The 20,185-nt window shown below is 37.9% G+C and overlaps 3 protein-coding genes across 4 annotated transcripts; all 3 read right to left on the reverse strand.

The window, feature by feature from the left end:
* Window positions 1-5,612: 5,612 nt before the first annotated feature.
* On the reverse strand, window positions 5,613-10,963 carry LOC122778175 (eukaryotic translation initiation factor 4E-1A-like). The gene is made up of 7 exons (XM_044039803.1): window positions 10,832-10,963; window positions 9,780-9,883; window positions 9,454-9,549; window positions 8,386-8,449; window positions 7,700-7,813; window positions 7,198-7,337; window positions 5,613-6,309 (listed from the first exon to the last, which is right to left on the reverse strand). Exons 1-7 carry the CDS (start codon window positions 10,847-10,849, stop codon window positions 6,195-6,197), a joined length of 651 nt encoding a protein of 216 aa, XP_043895738.1. The 5' UTR covers window positions 10,850-10,963; the 3' UTR covers window positions 5,613-6,194.
* Window positions 10,964-11,618: 655 nt separating this feature from the next.
* Window positions 11,619-15,556, reverse strand: LOC122778002 (alcohol dehydrogenase class-3). Its single transcript, XM_044039504.1, has 9 exons — window positions 15,478-15,556; window positions 14,904-15,005; window positions 13,954-14,095; window positions 13,774-13,861; window positions 13,364-13,583; window positions 12,889-13,149; window positions 12,466-12,601; window positions 11,930-12,068; window positions 11,619-11,832 (listed from the first exon to the last, which is right to left on the reverse strand). The coding sequence occupies exons 1-9, from the start codon at window positions 15,493-15,495 to the stop codon at window positions 11,808-11,810; spliced, it is 1,131 nt and encodes a 376-aa protein (XP_043895439.1). The 5' UTR covers window positions 15,496-15,556; the 3' UTR covers window positions 11,619-11,807.
* An 864-nt stretch (window positions 15,557-16,420) lies between these two features.
* Window positions 16,421-19,697, reverse strand: gar1 (GAR1 homolog, ribonucleoprotein). Of its 2 annotated transcripts, none has more exons than XM_044040958.1 (7): window positions 19,404-19,697; window positions 18,554-18,730; window positions 17,677-17,831; window positions 17,518-17,577; window positions 17,313-17,424; window positions 17,045-17,116; window positions 16,421-16,923 (listed from the first exon to the last, which is right to left on the reverse strand). In XM_044040958.1, the coding sequence occupies exons 2-7, from the start codon at window positions 18,711-18,713 to the stop codon at window positions 16,913-16,915; spliced, it is 570 nt and encodes a 189-aa protein (XP_043896893.1). In that variant the 5' UTR covers window positions 18,714-18,730; window positions 19,404-19,697; the 3' UTR covers window positions 16,421-16,912. The 2 variants fall into 2 exon arrangements, with proteins under 2 accessions (XP_043896893.1, XP_043896892.1); XM_044040957.1 differs by lacking the exon at window positions 19,404-19,697 and adding an exon at window positions 18,983-19,068.
* Between the last annotated feature and the right edge of the window lie 488 nt (window positions 19,698-20,185).

Consider the following 20,185-nt stretch of genomic DNA (forward strand, 5'->3'; position numbering starts at 1 on the left):
GGACATGTCAAACCCTGGACTATTACAGATATTTTAGACCATTTTCTAATCTTCTAACTGAAGCTGTCACAGTACGATATATAAAATGTAATGGTGTACAATTTATTTATGACAAATGTCTGATTCAGTATTCTCCAAAGGTTTTCCATTGGACACAGACAACATTAATAATGCTCTGTGCCTGTACACATGGCTTTCAATATGGCCATATGATTTATTACGACTGCAAACTGAAGTGGCACGAGTCTGATTGTGTTTCTACAAAGCCCTGAAAAAAACATCAGATCTGATTGACATCTGTGGGAAAAAACTCATTTTAAATACTGTGACACTGTCAGAATTTTGTCCCTGGTCTGTGGCCACAAAGCTGTGACAAGCGCTATCTCTGAACCTCTCTCACAGCTCACAGTTTCGGAGCCAGGACCAAAGATGCCATCAAATGTCTTTTTTTACGTCGGTCATCTTTTTGTCCAAACCACAGTGTATGTCTGTCATAAGTCTGTGAAATTGTTTTGGCACTGACTTTTGTGTGCTCGGTTATGTTCATATTGAAGTTTCATAGCCCCAATCTGTAATCTTAACTGTGTTTCCCTCCACACATTTCCATTTTTACTACAGAGTTTGTGCAAAAGCGCTTGGTTTTTATCTGCTCGCATTTTCTCAGTCCGAACTGAATAATTCAGTCTTGCATACTGCCACTTTTTGACATTTGAGATTTATGGCCCATGTGGGCTTTTTGGGCAACAAATGCAGTTCGATATCCTCGGTCGGCATGAAGATGAATCCAAATATCACTGCTTGCCCTCGCTGCTGCTCGCCCTCGCTGCTGCTCTGCTATTGATTCTCCAATGCTGTAAACCTTGACTAATGCCTTCATTCAACGTGTTACCAAGTATTGGTCCTCTGCAGATGCACACAAGTTGAGCTCCAGATGTTTGCTATCACTCCTTGTTGTGACGTGTGCTTTATTTTCGCATCGCTTCGAACATCTGAGGATTTCCTCCTCTCATCGCTTGTGGCCAGAGACGCGAGCAAAAGCATCCGCCTTCTCTGTACCGCCACAGTCCAGAGCCTGTCAAACCAGATAAGACAAATTGCTGGTATCTGTGCTCCGGACATGTCTTCGGACGTCTGCAGCTCGTCTCTATCTCGTGTAACATAAGAGATTCTCACTGGAAGCAGCTTTGAGTTCAGAAACATGGTATCTCAGAGTGTGTTTACTGTAGAGTTCACACACATGCTGCATTTAAAGAGCCATGTTTCCTGCCCACTTAGCCTCTATCATGGAGAATCAGTGAGAACCTGTGTGGTAGCTGGGAGAGTGACACGGTGCGGGAGAACAAAGAAGGACCGGGTGCAATTAAGACACTGGCACTCCTCCTCTACCAATCTCTGTACTCTCAATGTGTCACCAAGGTGACATTGCTCAGGGCGCTGCAGTTCTTTTTTTCATGTGTTGAGTCTCAGCCTTGCATTTGTACCATTAATCATCAGGGAAGCTGTGATGTCGGCGTTAAAGTTTTTATTTATTTTTTTACTTACCCACTACATGACTCAAATTAGCCTTTTATCAAAAGAAACCATTACCTTCTGTCATGATTCTGGGGAAGGAATCAATTATCGCCAAAAACAGTCGCCAATGAGCGAATCTGCATATTTATGTGGAGCAGGAAGTGAAGCTTCCTCAGTTGTGCTGAAATGAGTTTCATACACAAGAAGTAGGTATGTGAATTATGTCATTGCAACACAAAAAAGTCAATGGTTACTATGTCGTCCAAAATGTGACAAAAAAAGTCATGCTCAAGTATATCATCCAAAATGTGACAAATATGTCATAGTATAGTATGTCATCCAAAATCGGTCAAAAAAATCATAGTTTAATATGTTGTCAAAAATCAGTCAAAAAAGTCATAGTATAGTATGTCGTCCAAAATGAGTCAAAAATGTCATAGTATAGTATGTCCTCCAAAATGAGTCAATAATGTCATAGTATAGTATGTGGTCCAAAATTTGACAAAAAAGTCATACTTTAGTATGTCGTCAAAAATTGGTCAAAAACATCATAGTATAGTATGTCGTCCAAAATCTGTCAAAAATGTCATAGTATAGTATGTCGTCCAAAATCAGTCCAAAAAGTCATAGTATAGTATGTTGTCCAAAATGAAAAAGTCATAGTATGTCGTCCAAAAAGTCATAGTATAGTATGTCTTTCCTAAATGTGACCAAAAGGTCATAGTATAGTATGTCGTTCAAAATCAGTCTAAAATGTCATAGTATAGTATGTTGTCCAAAATCAGTCAAAAAAGTCATAGTATAGTATGTCGTCCAAAATCAAAAAAGTCATAGTATAGTATGTCGTCCAAAATCAGTCAAAAAAGTCATAGTATAGTATGTCGTCCAAAATCACATAAATAAGTCATAGTGTAGTATGTCTTGTCAACCTGAAATTGTCTTACATGTCAGGGAAGGGATTCAAACCAGTGTCTCTTAAGGGCTGGTTCTGAATGGGAGCATCACAAACCACTCAGCCAACGGAAGAACATAAATGTATTCCACAATCACCAGAAATGTCATAGTGACATATGTCGTCCAAAATCAATCAAAGGTGTCATATTATAGTATGTCGTCCAAAATCAGTCAAAAATGTCATAGTATAGTATGTCGTCCAAATTCAGTCAAAAAAATCATAGTTTGGTATGTTGTCAAAAATCTGTCAAAAAAATCATAGTGTAGTATGTGAGTGTAGTATGTGGTCCAAAATCGGTCAAAATGTCATGAACAGTATGTGGTCAAGGAAAATAGTCAAAAAATAATAGTATAGTATAATAGGTCAAAATAAGTCAAAGTCATATGTTGTCAAAAATAAGTCAAAAAAAAGAGTCATAGTATGGTATAATAGATCCAAAATCAGTCCATGTAGTATGGTATGTAGGTCCAAATTCAGTCAAAAGTCATAGTTTGGTATGTTATTAAAAATCAGTCAAAAAATCATAGTAGTATAGTATATGAGTCAGTCAAAAAAGTCATAGTATATTATGTCCGTCCAAAAATAGGTCAAAATGTCATAGTATAGTATGTCGTCCAAAATCGGTCATGAAAGTCATAGTATAGTATGTCGTCCAAAATCAGTCAAAAATGTCATAGTATAGTATGTCGTCCAAAATTAGTCAAAAATGTCATAGTATAGTATGTGGTCCAAAATTTGTCAAAAATGTCATAGTATGGTATGTTGTCCAAAATCAGTGTCGCCCAAAAACTGGGGCCAAAATGTCATAGTATAGTATGTCGCCCAAAATCAGCCAAAATAAAGTTGGTAGTACAGTATGTCGTCCAAAATCAGTCAAAAAAGTCATAGTTTAGTATGTTGTCAAAAATCAGTCAAAAAAGTCGTAGTATAGTATGTCGTCCAAAATCAGTCAAAAATGTCATAGTATAGTATGTCGTCCAAAATCACCTAAATAAGTCATAGTGTAGTATGTCTTGTCAACCTGAAATTGTCAGGGAAGGGATTCGAACCAGTTTCTCTTAAGGGCTGGTTCTGAATGGGAGCGTCACAAACCACTCAGCCAACGGAAGAACATAAATGTATTCCACAATCACCAGAAATGTCATAGTGACATATGTCGTCCAAAATCGGTCAAAAAAATCATAGTTTAATATGTTGTCAAAAATCAGTCAAAAAAGTCATAGTATAGTATGTCGTCCAAAATGAGTCAAAAATGTCATAGTATAGTATGTCCTCCAAAATGAGTCAATAATGTCATAGTATAGTATGTCGTCCAAAATCACCTAAATAAGTCATAGTGTAGTATGTCTTGTCAACCTGAAATTGTCAGGGAAGGGATTCGAACCAGTTTCTCTTAAGGGCTGGTTCTGAATGGGAGCGTCACAAACCACTCAGCCAACGGAAGAACATAAATGTATTCCACAATCACCAGAAATGTCATAGTGACATATGTCGTCCAAAATCAATCAAAAGTGTCATAGTATAGTATGTCGTCCAAAATGTGACAAAAAAGTCATAGTATAGTATGTCATCCAAAATCGGTCAAAAACTTCATAGTATAGTATGTCGTCCAAAATCAGTCAAAAATGTCATAGTATAGTATGTCGTCCAAAATTAGTCAAAAATGTCATAGTATAGTATGTGGTCCAAAATTTGTCAAAAATGTCATAGTATAGTATGTGGTCCAAAATCAGTCAAAAAGTCATAACATACTATAATATGACATTTTTATCAAATTTTGGACGACATACTATACTATGGCATTTTTGTCAATTTTGGACCACATACTATACTATGACTTTTTCGAGTGATTTTGGACCACATACTATACTATGACTTTTTTTACTTATTTTGGATGACATACTATACTATGACTTTTTTGTCCATTTTGGACGACATACTATACTATGACTTTTTTGTCACATTTTGGACGACATACTATACTATGACTTTTTTGACTGATTTTGATACTATAGTGATTTTTGGAGTGACCCACATACTATACTATGACATTTTTGAGTGATTTTGGACGACATACTATACTATGACATTTTTGAGTGATTTTGGACCACATACTATACTATGACGTTTTTGAGTGATTTTGGACCACATACTATACTATGACATTTTTGAGTGGTTTTGGACGACATACTAAAGTCTGGCTTTTTTTGTCAAATTTTGGACAACATACTAAAGCAGTGGTTCCCAACCTTTTTTCCTTGAACCCCCCCCGCTTGTGTCCAGGACAAACCAGGCCCCCCCGACCCGAACACCTGTCCAGGGAACGCATACAAAAAAGAATAAAGTAAAATGTTTATATGCAAAACCAAACAGCAGTTTTAGATTTGTGTTCCTATTCTCACAGTGTATATATACAAAATAGCTCAATAAATTGAAAGGTGGATCAAAAAAAAAAAATAGTTTTTAATAATTATCTTCGACTTCTAATTGACTTCTAATTATCCAGTACAGTGTCTGATTGGGATGCACAAATATAATTATATCAACCTCAGAAATTTAGATCAGTCAAAAATCTGCGCCCCCCATGTGATCACTCATTATTTCACAACACTCTGTGGTGTGAAATAATAAGTGAGTGTACAAGTGGAATAATGTCATCAGTCAAGATGGTAATCAGAGCACAATGCACTGCATATATTTATTCAACACATTTGTACATTCACTGCTCAGAAAGATGCAGCAGGGTGTTGCATTCAAGGCACGGTTAAATCTCTCCAAAAAAATGTACTTGTTTTTATGTCATATTACATATAACAAAATCTGAAAACTAAATTATTCTATTTTATTCTTTTTTTTATCATCAAAACTTGAATTGAAAGAAAGAACTCGCAGACTTAAGTAAACATCTTTCTTACGTCATGTGACCCGTGTGGTTAAAAAAATATGTATTTAGCATGCGCATTTAGAAAATATCCTCATAAATACTGTGGTACAAATGATTCATATATAATAATATTATAATAATAATATTCATGTACTATAAAGCTAGTAGTAGTTTAGTTTCAGTGCAAGTCTTCTTTACTTGTGTGGCAAAGAACTCAAATTCAAAAACGTTTCTGAACACATTCTCCACTTGTCATTCAAATCCTGAACATTTAAATTTTAATTAGTTCACATTTTGAACAAGCTGACAAGAAGCAAGAGTTCAAACTGAGGCCTCTTGCTCACAACTAGGTTTGAAGAGGCAATAAAGTGGCTTAATTATGTTAAACTGCCAACCCAAAAATTACAAAATATTCTTTCAATTACTATTCTTTGAAAATAGGATCTATAGTTAAATCATGTTCACATTCAACGTTTTTTTAATGCTAAAGGATTTTTTTTTTTTGCTGTTTGTTTTTTCTCTTTAATGTTTTATGACTGAAAAATTATTTATATACACTACCGGCGGAATAAATCAACGCACCAGAGTACAAAACGGAACACACTCAGCCCACCACCACAAAAAAAAAAAAAACTGCTTGTACTCTTCACCATAAACAAAGCTTTGGTCAAATGGCGAGTAGGCAAACCAAAGAATAATTTTTTATCTTAAATTTCAAAACATTTCACAGAAATAGTGCTTTACATTTGTGGGTTGGAAAAAAAACAAACAAACAGAAAACCTGTGCTTGGTGCCAGGGGAAAGAAAAAAAGAAAAAAAAAAAGACAATTCGGTGAACAATCCTCAGGCAACAAACTTGTTCTTGGTTGTGGAGCCGCTCTTTGTGGCCGTGTCGGCGTGTGACTGGTATCCGATGATCACCTTCTGCGGAACACCTAATCTCTCCTTATACACACGCCTAGACAGGAAAAACACAAGATTAATATGTGCTATATTATATAAAATCTAAAAACGTATAATTCAATAAACAATAAATAACATAACAAACATAAAATCCACACATTTAACCCTTTAATACCAAGCACATTGCAGACGACACGTTTGCGCAAGCGCGCTTTGCATTACTGTAATTACGCGACTCTTTGTGTGGAAAAATTCCAACGGTTTCTGAAAGCTGATAAGTTGCACGTCAAATAATCAACAATTACTAGGGTAATTTCACTCACGCTGTTGCAGGAAGCCGGCGAATCGGCGTTTTTGTCACCAGAGAGAAGAGAGTTGTAAAAACGCCTGTACATCGTTTCCATTTTTGGCAAAGACTCAAACAAATGTTATTTTAAATATGTTTTATACTGTCCAAATTTCAGTGTTCATGTACAACTACAGTGTTTTTTGTTTTTCTTCATTTTAAAGTGTTAATAAATTAGTTTAACATGCAGTAAATTGTAAATAACTACCAGATATTTAAAGTTATTCTGGAAAAATGGGCAAAGGCACTTACTCACTGGACATTTTCTGGCCCTTTTATGATTAAAAAAAACATTTTGAGGATTAGGTGTTAAAGGGTTAATAACTGGGGATAAGAATCTTTACCCGTCATAATAAAATCTATTCATTTTCCCCCTTGAAATGTATGAACAGATGCGATATATACACAACACTAAACACCCAAACAACAGAATTACTCTTTTTGGACGGGAAAATTAAGCATTCGAGCCAATATTATGAATTATTATTACTGTTTTGGTATCATCTCATTGTTCTAGAGCATGCTCATGAATGTTGTTTACATTACGGTTGACGAGCTGCTAATTTTCCATCAATAACTGAAGCCTCCCGCTCTCACCCTATGTGCGTAATGGCCTCTTTGTTCTCGAAGTCTGTGGTCCATATTGCTATTTTATCTCCTTTGGCTCGCACGTTGATGACGGCGCCGCACACGTCGTCGCTGTGGTCGTCAAATGCTTCGCCCACGAGACACAAAAGCTGCAGGAATAAGAAAGCGGGTCGTTATTTTACAAGGTCTCGTCCATTGTAGAGCAGTTGATAGCCGGTGATCTCTTCAGAACACACAGATTCTGACTTGGCACAGCTGGCAACGAACAGGTGTTACCAAGAACATTTAACAATGCTCCATTCATTTCAAGCATCCCAGTGAGCCATCACAGTGTGGCAGTGAGCCAGCACATACACAATACCAGAACCCTGACACCAAACCAGCCAAATGGAATCCAGCCAACATTTGTGTTTCTCCTGTTGCAATGTGTCAAGAAGTCTTTGTCCTACAGATAAAGTAATAATGGCAAAGTCAAAGTCACTGATACACAAAGGGACCATGCATTGTATACCGTCTCCAACCAGAACCGGTCCAGGTCTGCTCTGCGCTGCTGTTTGGACAGCGTTATCAGCCAGCGGCCGCCTCGTCGGTTCCGCTCGTCTTCCCACATGGGCTCGATTCCATCCTGTGGCACGGACATTTTACAACGTATGGACAAAATGCCAGTCGCCATTTACAATGTCAATTACACGTTAATAAACTACAGAGTGAATAAGAAATATTGCCGATTTAATGCACGTAGATTGGCGTTGACACACACACACATATATATACACACATACATATATATGTATATACATACACATATATATACATATACATACACATATGTATATACATACATATACATATATACATATACATATACATATATACACACACACACACACATACATATATACACACACACACACATATACATATATACACACACATACATATATGTATACATATATATATACATATATGTATACACATATATATATACACATATACACACACACACACGTGTATGTATGTATGTATGTATATATATATATATATATATATATATCACGCTAAATACTTGACACCTGGATGTGTTCCAGTAAAGTGAAATAGAAAATATTATCCTCCATTGTCGTTATAGCATTGCTAAAACAACAAATCTAATGGTGGCCTAAGACTTCTGCACAGTACTAATATATATCTCCTTACCTTAAACAGTGAGTAGTCACAGCCAGACATCAGGTTACTTGATAGCTGAATATGGTTGTATAACCTGGGACAGAAGAAAGATAGATGTTCAACAACATGAGCTTTGATAAAAACATGGTGGAATACGACTTTTAAGCTCTCGCACACACAGACAATTACACAGCAATACTGTCTTGTGTATACTTGATTCAGTATAAAAAACTAGAGCTGCACGATACTAGCAATAATATTGCGATGACCATATCCCTTGCTATAAGAGATACAAGTGTTCTTTTTATTTATTAATATTCAGTAAATAACAGGATGAAATATAAATATAACAGAAACACAAACTAGATTGTACGCCATTTTTATTGCCAAGGGCAAAAAGGTTTATACAGGAAGCTGATGTGATTAGCTCTTATTTTGAAGGCCAGGGTGAAAGGAAGTGATGATGGGTATGCATGTGAAGAATAATAAAGTCTGGTCGGCTGACATTCATGCATATTTTCAGCTGCACGGTATAGATGCTCATAACCATTTGGTTACTTTAAAGTCATGTTTATTGAAGTTTGTCGCCCACAGCCTCGGCGTGGACGCAGTTCTCTGCTTCAGCAAGGCTACGTCACCCGGTACAAGCCGATATTTCAGTCTGATTTTAACGTTTTGAGAAGCCTTTGTGTGTCTGTGCTCACGCATGAGATTAGAACTGGGCAGGAGAAAAGGAGAGGAGAGAAATGATGAAGAAGAAACAGGCTAAAAACACACACAACGACACACAAGAGTTGCACCAAATGAATGGGAGAGGAAACTCTGCGCCCGTTGACGTTAGCGGCAGTGTGAGAGTTGAGATGCAACCGCAGCACGGTGTTCGCTGCAGGGGGCGCACAAGGCCTGGCACTAGCAGCAGGAGCACGCTGCTGTGGAGACTCAGCATGGGGGACACGTTTATCGCAGTTCAAGCGTTTGTTTGCAATATGTATGTTGATATAATCGCAGTGATGATAGAGTTACGCCACATTACGCAGCCCTGCTCAGTACATTATCACACAGCTCTTAGTGTAGTCATGTGCAATAATATATACTCACGCCCAGAAGTCTTCCACCGTGTCAAATTTTGAGATGAGACGAAGGTTGGCCTGCCATGTTTTGCTTTTATCGTTCTTGAAAAACCAAAGAGCCCACCTGCAAATCAGAGGAGTTACTTCAGACAGTTCTTCTGTGCATCCATCTACAGTACTTCATAAGATAAACACTTTTATCTTGATTACAGCAATATCATATTTGATCTAAACTAAACAACTTTAACGTCTCAATTGTGTTTTCCTGACACCAGGTTTAACAAACTATATGAATAAGAATATTATTATTATTATCATTATCATTACGTGTTGAAAACTGAGCAGTGATCTTACTTGTTTTGTAGTGGGTGCTTGATGTAAGCTTCAGGATTCACAACCTTTTGAATGGATGTTGCACATTTTTCCTTCTCAGGATTGACAGGAAGAGAAGTTGACACCTTTAAGAACAAAAGGGCATAAAAAAAACATTTCCTGTATTTTCTACCATCTGTGATGGCAGCTGTTGTTCATTTTAAACTTCAAGCCATAGATCTGAATCTTTGTAATTGTATGTGTGACAGAGTGGGAGTTGTAGCTGGCTGCTGGAGTTCAAGTTGTTACGTAGACTGGCACAGCAGGAGTGTTGCAGGATTATTTTTGAAGCTGTACAAATCTCAGTTACTTCAGTTACACAGATCTTCACATTGATGGCGTGGATTTAACTTAGATGTCTGCTAGATGTGTGTTGAGATCATTAATGATATAGTGTGTGTGTGTGCATATATATATATATATATATACATATACATATAGATACACACATATACACACGTGTGTGTGTGTGTGTGTGTGTGTGTGTATGTATGTATGTATGTATGTATGTATGTATGTATATACATACATACATACACACACACACACACACACATACATACATACATACATACACAGTTTTATGTTGTTTTTTTATTGTTATATATATAGTACGTGATATCGAACACAAACGTTTTCCCAGACAAATTCGAACTTAAGTCATACATTCAAACACCAGCGTTCATCAGGGCCAGAGAGAGTCAGGTGCACACACTCGGTCAACAATGCTTCACTTAGCCATCGTCTCTATCTCTGTGTTCAGTAAACTTAAACTACAATCACTAAAATGCAGCAATGTTGATTTTAAAAAAATAAAAAATTAAAAACTTTAAGGAAGAAGCGGGTAACGTTTATCTTCTGTGTTGATATCGTAATGTTTTAGCTAACCCGGCGTCTTCGGTTCCCCGCAGTGCAGAACGCAGTTTGACATGAAAGTTTACATAAAAACACCGACGCTGACTGTTTTCCATTCAAAACTGTCGATATGTGTACGTTATTATCTGTGTTTGAGTTTGAATGTTGGAGTCACTCACCACAAGAGCCGTCGCCATCTTCAAGGAACCATTCGGTTTGTTTTTGGGCGTGAGTTAAAATAGCTGATTGGGCCATCTGGTGCTCCGTAGGGCGCGTGCGCAGGAAGACCACAGGTTAAAAAGCAGTGGAGTGTCTTTTCACCTCAGTAAATAAATCATGGAAAGGCTGCATATATTGCTCGAGATTTACTTCTCCTACATCTTAATTTTAGTGTCCTGAATATTCGACATTTTACTATTTATCATGAATGACGTTGCTTTGATCAATTTGAGACTTTCAACAAAGTGCATTTGACAAACAAAACTTGACTTTTGCCTTCAATAAAAGTACATTATCTACCAAATTCACTTTAATTTATCAAAACTTAAAGAATGTTAGCATTTTAATGTTATGTCGTTTGAACAATTCGAGCACTGGTGGGTGGATAAATCTATTAATTATAATTTATGTTTCATAAACATTACTTAATGTTTCACATATAAAGCTTAATCTTAAACACTACAGGAACTACTTACAGGGATAGTGCAGATAAGTGATATATATATATATATATATTATTTAATGAGTGATAAATAAACAGCAGCAAATATTTGACTGTGTGATTGTCAGTCATTTTTACTCAAGAAACTAAGCTGAATGTATTGATCTCCTGATAGTTTGCACATGTTAGTCTATTTCAGTTTCTGCAAAGCCTTCTTGAGTTCTGTGTGCCGTATTATTACATCCAGGTTCATGTGAAAATAGATTCAACAATAGATACAACAATAATGAAAAGCTTGGAGCAAATTCATTTTCCCACAAAAAGTTTAATACCACTATTTTTGTTCTAAACAGGTATTCTGCTGTTCATAGAAAAGATGTTCCAATACGAAATGTTATGTTTCGAACAAGTGCAGAGAAAAGCATCAAGTGCTGCAACTAAGGAAGGAGATTGTTTGAAGGCTGGATATGAAGGACGTCAATGCTGTGGGCACTTCAAAAGGTCAGCACTGTGCGGATACTGCAGTAATAGAAAAGTAAATGTTATTTTGGTAGATAAAAGAACTGCAACAGACAACGACAGCAGAGTAAGACGATCAAATAACTGTCCTCCTCACCTCTTTCCTGCATGCATGAGGTCAAATCCCTCATTGATTTGCTCAAAGGGCAAAGTGTGGGTAACAAACTCATCCACCTTCAGCTTCTTGTTCATGTAGTCGTCCACCAGTTTGGGAACACTCTCCACACTCTTCCAGCCTGCGGGCGAATATAAATACTAATGTGAACTTGAATATAAATTAATTTTCATTTAGCCGACACTAAACAGTATAAATAATCTAAAAAAAAAAGGGCCTAAGGCAACAAGATTATTCCCCTGAAAACTAAATTAAATAGTTTGTCAAAATTTGTAGTAGGTTTGCTGACCATCTCAAGGCAAGGACAATTCTATGCCTACACTTAAAATAAAAATGTTAGCTCCATTCTAAATTCAGCTAAATGGAAGTAAATACAAAAAAAGCCCATTGATTTTACATCAGTCTGCTCCTGCCTCAGATTATATTATGCAAAGGGATTTTGAACTCGTTGGCATTGGCAACTGCTACCAGATCACATTACGCCCTTAATAAAAAAAAAAAAACTCCCTAACACTCACCACCAAAGGCTGTCCCCCTCCACACTCGGCCCGTCACCAGCTGGAATGGTCTGGTCGAGATCTCTTGTCCAGCTCCGGCTACACCAATGATGACACTTTCACCCCATCCTTTGTGGCACGCCTCCAGAGCGGCTCTCTGAAATAATGATCAAGTCATTTTGTGTTTTCTTTGCTCTGCCAACTTGGGAGTGGATGCTGCTTGTGCCATCTTTCAATTACACAGAAACAAATGCACATCTGCTCTGGCTCTCTGGCTCTATGGGCACCAATTATGATGATACATGGACACTAACAACATTTTACATGTTGCCTCTTGTTGTAGTTCATTTTTTTTGTGTGTCGAAGCTGTTCCAAATTAATTACCCCCTGTGGAATTAATAAATGATTTGATGCTTTTGCAAATAACACCAAAATTAATCTCACCATAATTTGCACATTTCCAATGCACTCAAAGGAATAGTCCACGCCTCCGTCAGTCATCTCCACCAGAACCTCCTGGATGGGCTTGCTGTGGTCTTTGGGGTTCACAAACTCGGTGGCACCAAACTCCTTTGCTTTCTCAAACTTGGAAGGATTGATGTCCACGCCAATGATCCTGGTTGCCCCAGCAACCTTGCAGCCCATTATAACGGCCAAGCCGACGGCTCCAAGGCCAAACACGGCACACGTGGAACCAGGCTCAACCTGAGTGTGTGTGACAGATTGGAAACGATTACAACAAAGCTATACTGAGTTCAACAAGATCCTGTCAATGTTGAATTTAAAGCTCTTTGAATCTGAAATTCAAAAAAATAAAATGCTTCAACATTTTTCAGTGGCGTCATCTCTCTTTGGAGACAGATGTAGGTTTTTACAAAAGCAAAGAGGCATTATAGTCTTACAGTCCGTGGTACCTTACCTTGGCAGTGTTAAGCGCAGCACCGTACCCTGTAGAAATGCCACATCCAAGAAGGCACACTTTGTCCAGTGGTGCGCTCTCGCTCACCTTGGCCAGAGAGATATCGGCCACCACGGTGTACTCGGAGAAGGTGCTGGTGCCCATGAAGTGAAACACTTGCTTTCCCTTGCAAGTGAAGCGTGAGGTCTTGTCAGGGAGCAAACCCTGGCCCTGGGTCACCCTGTAATGTGGAGGCACAGGGAAAAAAATATGTATAATTTCATGATTAAATACTTTTGCAGTGTAGCTTGATGTAGGGCAAAACAAAAGTTAAGAGTTGTGAGGCTAACTAATGAGCCGCAGAGGAATACAGTTTAAAATTGCAGTCTTATCAGTCTTTAGAATGCAATAACTGTGTCAGAAAAAGTTACCTTATTTTCTGGCAAAGGTTGGTCTTGGGATTTTTGCAGAATTTGCATTCGCCACACTGTGGCACATACAAGGGAATCACAGTATCACCTTTATGAAAAGAGAATTGTTTAAAAAAATGATCCAAGTAGTTCTTTTTGGGCCCATAAAAGGTGTCAGTATTATGGCAGGTGGTTTCCTACCTGGCTTGAATTTGGTGACACCCTCACCAACACTCTCAACAGTCCCAGCACCTTCATGGCCCAAGATGACAGGAAAAAGTCCCTCAGGGTCACTGCCACTCAGAGTGTAGGCATCTGTGTGACACACTCCAGTGGCAAAAAGCTGAAGGGGAGAGTTTAGTTACACAAGTTAGTATAAATGTCTTACTAATGAGTCTAAAATCAGAAAACATGTTGTAATCTGATTAGCACCAATTGTCATTCTGAGTTTAATGACATTTAAGGTCCAGTGTGAGACATCCAGGAGGGTTATTATTAAAATTAAAAATGGTTTGTTTTTATAACCTTAGAGTAACCATTCTAGAAGTACTTCAGACAAGGGCCATGCATTACAAAGGCTGCCATCTTCATACAGCAGCAGTGTAGGGGTGACAGCACATACTTGTTTACGACCCCCTCCCCTGGTGCAAGTGGTCACATACCTACAGTATAGCTATGAGAGCTACCAATGCATTTGATACTGAGTATACTTAGTACAACTCTGGATTAAAACATTCCATGATTCCACTGATTTTGTATAAACACAAAATACTACTACTACTGCTACTGTAATGGCACTACAGTGCAATACCATAAAACCATGATATTTTTGTTAAAGGGTATCACACTATAATAATTTCAAACCAACACTGCTTGTTGATTTTTCCAGTAAGAAGCCTTCGTTCTGCATTAGTGGATGAAACACTTCAATTTTGTTTTCTCCATTTGTTACAATCACTAATTACTACACACTGGACATTTAAAGGGAATCATGTAATGGTAAGTACAGACCCTTGCCTTAATGTGGTTATATCAGAATTTTGCTTTGTCAATTATCTTCTTCTCAATCAAAAACCTGGACACCATTGGACAAAAAGCCTCTTTTTTAATAGATGAGACACTTATGAATTGCAGCCAGTGGTTGAAGTTACCTTGATACGGACTTCATTGGCATGAGGTGGTGCAACCTCCACCTCTTCAATGGAAAGAGGCTTCCCGGGTTCCCAGGCAACAGCAGCCTTGCACTTGATCACCTGGAAAGAAAAGCAAAGGCAATAAAACCACTAACTGCAGCTGTTCGTTCCCGAATGCAGAGTTACACACCATGCTAGTTGTTCAGTAACCATAGTTGGAACCATATCAAAAGCTTACGTGAGTGCTGCAAACTTTCACCGCTGTAGTAGCTGCTAAATGTGAAACGCCTCTCTAATGTTTATGCAGCTAAACAAAAAAACCTGGCAGCCATTTCCATTCACTAAATTGTATTAAATGTGGTCCGTTACAACATTTTAGGGACACGTGAACTTGCAAACACCAGCTGCAACCAGATTTAACTGAACACGGATTCGTTATACTTGTGTTTTTCAACGCAACGCGGGTGGTTTTACATTAATTCAAAGAGCCGTGAGGGTTATTTGCGCTAAAAAAGAGCCGGGAACGACAAATACACGAAGGGGCAGTACATTTTAAAGGAGTTATTGAATATTCAGAGGGAAACCTGCTTACTTTTCCAGCTGTCTCCATGTTCTTCGCCTGTGCACGAGAGGACGGGGAGGCGCGCGACCGTAAAGGAGTCACAGTCTGGACCAATCAGAGAGCAGATCGCACTGAGTGACGCAGCGGAAACAGGAAGTGTTGATTCAATCGATAGTAAATAACCTTTTGATTATTTATGAAAATAAACAGTACATATACAGTGCTTAACGAATTAAATATTTTAGTAATACTTCTGTTCAGGGATGCAAGTAAATGAACATAATAGTACATATTAATCAATAAATAATGTGATTTACTTTTCTTTTTTGTGTGAAACTAATTTCGGGTAAAGAACGTCTACATACTGGTGAATTAACCATTATAGAAACATTCTGATTATTACCAATGCTATTGCAGCTTTGGGTAAATAAACGTGTTAAGCACTAGATCTAGATCTATATATACTGTGTGTGTATATATATATATATATATATATATATATATATATATATATAAAGTGGTATTTCTACTAAGCTTTGTGTTCTTGTTCGTGTACATTCAATGTTATAATACAAAGAACACAAAAACAGTGAAGTTACATTAGCACCCAACGTGTTTTTTTCCATATGAACGTATAGAATTTCTCATTAACTCTCCAAAAATGTGTCCCGTCCTACATCTAACAGAGCAGCTAATAGTTGTACTAACACCGTAAGTTTTGTTTTTTTCATCTCTCATGTTTACCATTACATAACTGTGCGTAGGAAGTTTCATCATCCATGTTACACCTTTACATGGAACAACGCTCACTTCATAACTTAGTATTTGAAATTTACTACTACAAATTTAAATTCAGCAAGAAAGGAATCCAGCAAACAAATGTGAAAAACAAGTGGACTTGAGTTCTTATTCTGAGCAACATATTGCAGTCACAAAGATATGTTTAAAACTAGAGAATTTAAGAAAGACACGGTTACAAAACACCTTTTAATCAAGGCATTTAACAAAAGAATGTGCTTTTACAAATTATAAGCATTAAAAATGTTTTAAACTAACATTGAATAAAGCCTGCATACCTACACATCTGATAGGATTAATGCACAGAAATGTGTGAATGTGTCCCCTGAATTTTTTTTTTCCAATAAACACAAAAAATCTGTCATGGCCAAACATTTTAACACAATGAGCACAGGATAATGGCATTCCTGTTTGTGAAGAGAGCCTAGAATCATTCATTACAGGCAGAAACTGTCCCTGTTATGTTACACCTTTTAAATAACAAGCACAATCATAAATTGCACCTTCAAAACTGGTACAAAAATAAAATGAGAAGTCAAGTTCTACAAAGAAGAGGCAAAGTCTGTATTCTGAGTCCGACAGGCGACTCACTGGAATGGAACCCAGTGATTCTGCTGCATGAGGTGTGGACAGAAATGAGAAGATCCACCAGTACATTACTGTCAGATCATCTCCCACCTACAAGTTAAGACAAGAAAAAAAATTAATGAACATTTATAAACTTACCACACAGCAATATTGCTACATCAGGAAAGCTAGAATAATTGTTATCAGGTTGAACAAAAAAAAAACAACCAACCTCTGAATCCACGTCCACCACCTCCAAATCCTCCACCACGGCCGCCGCCACCTCTGCCACCTCGAAATCCACCTGGGGAAAAAAACAATAGATTTAATTACAACATTCAGGTTTTAATTTTCACACTAAAACCACACAGCAACAATGGCTGACAGATAGGCCTTAAGGGCCTGTTCCTCTATACAACAATCTACATATTAAACAACAACAACAACAACAACAGGAGATAGGATTTATTAAAAATGAAACAGGATTTTTGGTGCCTTACCTCCACGACCACCACCTCTTCCTCCACCTCGGCCTCTTGGTGGCCCCTTCTCTCCTGGAGGCCTAGGGAGGAATCTCTGCAGTGGGAGCAGCTTCATTGGATCTATGTAAAACTGAAAAAGAAAACAGTGCATATAACAACTACTAGACAGAAAGGATGTTTAATATGCCAATGCACTACAAAAACAGGTTTTTTGAATGTATACCTTCTGTAGTTTCTTGAATGACGACGCCTTCATATTGTCAGAAAGTTTGACTGAAAAATACTACAGGGATGGGTCAAGGAATAAGCAACAATAATTGTATTTAACTCACAGAAGTTTACTTGTTCCTGAAGTTAACAGTAAAAAAAGAAAAAAGGATACAAAGTCCCGGAGCTGGCCAAATATCTCGTCCACCTTCCCAATTTGCTCCTTGTTTTCCAAGTACACAGGGGCATTGAAGTAGGGAACTTTGCTTTCTTCTGTTGTACATTTGCACACAATTTCATCTTCACATGGATGCATGAACTCCCCCAGTGCTGCAGAGTAGAGATTGAAACATGTTTGGTTCTGTATAATAGTGTGTATTCATTACCGCAATGGCCCAGTTACATTTTGTCTTTTCTTCTTTAGATTTTAGGAAGTGCTTGAGAGCCTTATCGCACATTTTATTAAAATAAAAATCAGATAAAAACCACAGAATTAAAACGGACTCTCTATACATACATCACTGCAACACACTTTGGTGCACTTACCTTGGGAACATGTCACACGAAGATAACTAAACACATCCAGCTTTTTGCACAAAAACTTTCTATTACTTTCAATGACCCATGTCTATTTTCAAATTCAAACTTTCAAGGATTTCAAGGACCCGTGGGAACCCTGGCAACAGTTCTTTTTACCTCTGTCAAGTAGGTTAAGTTTTTGGACACGTTTTTCTGCTTGAGAGCAGCATGACCTAACAAATAAAGGACATAGTTGTATGAAACTGGATGTGGGATTGCAAAATAGGGGGAAGCAGTGACTAAATTTTAAATGTCAAGCAGATGCAACCTTATATTATTTCTAAACACCAAACCAAATTTCCTGTGCGTAAAAACTTCGTGACAAATAATCTGGTGCTACTTAGATCCCACAATCTTAAAAAAACTTTCAATTGATTGAATTATTATCATAACATCACCCAACTACGTGCCTCAGATATAGATTAGCCTCTACAACGTGTTTCCAACACAATAACTTTGTGATTTGAACTTACCGACGACATATTCTGGAGGACCGTAGTCTTGCTGTCTGAAGCCCCCTCTTCCACCACCACGTCCAAATCCTCCACCGCCTCGGTTAAAGCCTCCTCCGCCTCGGTTAAAACCTCCACCTCTGCCGCCGCCACCTCGTCCTCCACCTCCTCTGTAAGACATGTCCTCTTCAAAGTTCTCTGAGGCACAAAAAGACGACGTTTAACAAGCGAAGTGTCGGCGAACTATCACAGCTACAACTGAGGAGTTACAGAAGCACTACATAGCATCATCTTAGCATGCTAGCTCAAGCGGTCTTTCAAAGTACACAACAAAACCCACATCAACATTGTTCGCATCGATGCGCGAACAACTTGCATCCAAATTAGATCTAAATAGTGCATTAACAATAACGTGATAAAGAAAGAAAGAAAAAGGCACACACAACTTACTAACTCACAGCTACTATTTACCCCGGGGTACCACCACGCGATGACAACACGTGTGATTACAGGCTGCCGTAAAGCGATTCACTACTGTCGGAAATTGTCGGAAATACGCAACCCTGCAAATTTAAAAGAACAGTAGTACTAATTTCGGTCATCAGCCAAATGGAGCTGGTGAAGGTGTTTCTACTGCAGTACACTTTGTGAAAGCCAATGTTTTAGTTGTCTTTTTGTTGGATAGGTAATTGATTTATTTAAAAAAAATAAAAAAAACATGTTATATTTGCAAAACACACAGTATTTGCCAGTTAGCCTCTGTAGGATAATGCAGTCCAGATTTGAGAAGTCGAGGTACATTGGTTTTTGATCTATCTGGACCTGGTCCAAATATGTCAATAGTGGGTGTTAGGCAAAGTTAATGTCTTACCTAACAGGTTCAATTAGTGTCACAAAAAAACGGACAATCAGTGGACAAACAGTTAATTTCCCCTTAACTTTCCCCTTAAGTGCCGAAATGGCACCCCATAAGCGCCAGCCCTAACCCTAACCCGTCATAAGTCAAGTTAATTGATTTATAACCCGTTTCTTAGACCGTGCCGTGTAAGGGTTCGGTCACTCCTAGCCACTCCTAGAATCCTAGCTCGTTTGCTCAGAAAGTCCGGTTCGTTTGGGTTGATGTGTACACGCAACCGAACTCTGGTCCGCGTAAAAATGTAAGTTTCGGTTCGCTTCAAGTGAACCAAATGCAGGAAGCGGACTACAGCGCAGGGCATTGTGGGTAAGAAAAAAACCACAACATACACGCGTGTAAAGCGATAGCCGTCTGAGCTCATCGTGTCGCATGTTCGCATAGAAACGGTAGGATATTTTACTTTATTTAGACAAATACACTTACAACAGTAATTACCCTTCAAACAATACAAATATAAACATTTATTGTAAAATAATGACGTGTCAGTAACCATTTAAGATGTTGAAGATTCTGTATAGCTTATGTTATAGGAGCAGCTTAGCGTTTAAAAAGCAGGCGATGCGTGATGACGTCAGTGTGGTGTGTGTGTGTGAGAGTGTATTTTGATATGAAGCAAGATAAATGTGGATTAGCCGACAAAAGTTTAAACCTGTACCGGAAGAAGTGTTCGGTTTGTTTGATTGTTGTAATAAATACTCAAAATAAGAAGGCAAGAGGTGTCCGTCCATATGTTTACC

The sequence above is a fragment of the Solea senegalensis genome, linkage group LG12 (genome assembly GCF_019176455.1).
Source record: "Solea senegalensis isolate Sse05_10M linkage group LG12, IFAPA_SoseM_1, whole genome shotgun sequence".
NCBI classification, from domain to species: domain Eukaryota; kingdom Metazoa; phylum Chordata; class Actinopteri; order Pleuronectiformes; family Soleidae; genus Solea; species Solea senegalensis.

Coding starts and splice junctions, on each gene's coding strand:
- gar1 (XM_044040958.1), bottom strand. CDS start 18,713: ATGTCTTACAGAGGAGGTGGAGGACGAGGTGGCGGCGGCAGAGGTGGA. Junction 17,578..17,676: donor TTGGCCAGCTCCGGGACTTT/GTATCCTTTTTT, acceptor CCATCCCTGTAG/TATTTTTCAGTCAAACTTTC. Junction 17,117..17,312: donor AAGAGGTGGTGGTCGTGGAG/GTAAGGCACCAA, acceptor TTTTTTCCCCAG/GTGGATTTCGAGGTGGCAGA.
- LOC122778175 (XM_044039803.1), bottom strand. Junction 7,814..8,385: donor GTGACTACTCACTGTTTAAG/GTAAGGAGATAT, acceptor TCCGTGCCACAG/GATGGAATCGAGCCCATGTG. Junction 7,338..7,699: donor ACCGGTTCTGGTTGGAGACG/GTATACAATGCA, acceptor TTATTCCTGCAG/CTTTTGTGTCTCGTGGGCGA.
- LOC122778002 (XM_044039504.1), bottom strand. Junction 14,096..14,903: donor CCAATGAAGTCCGTATCAAG/GTAACTTCAACC, acceptor TCTCCCCTTCAG/CTTTTTGCCACTGGAGTGTG. Junction 13,862..13,953: donor TGTCACCAAATTCAAGCCAG/GTAGGAAACCAC, acceptor CTTTTCATAAAG/GTGATACTGTGATTCCCTTG.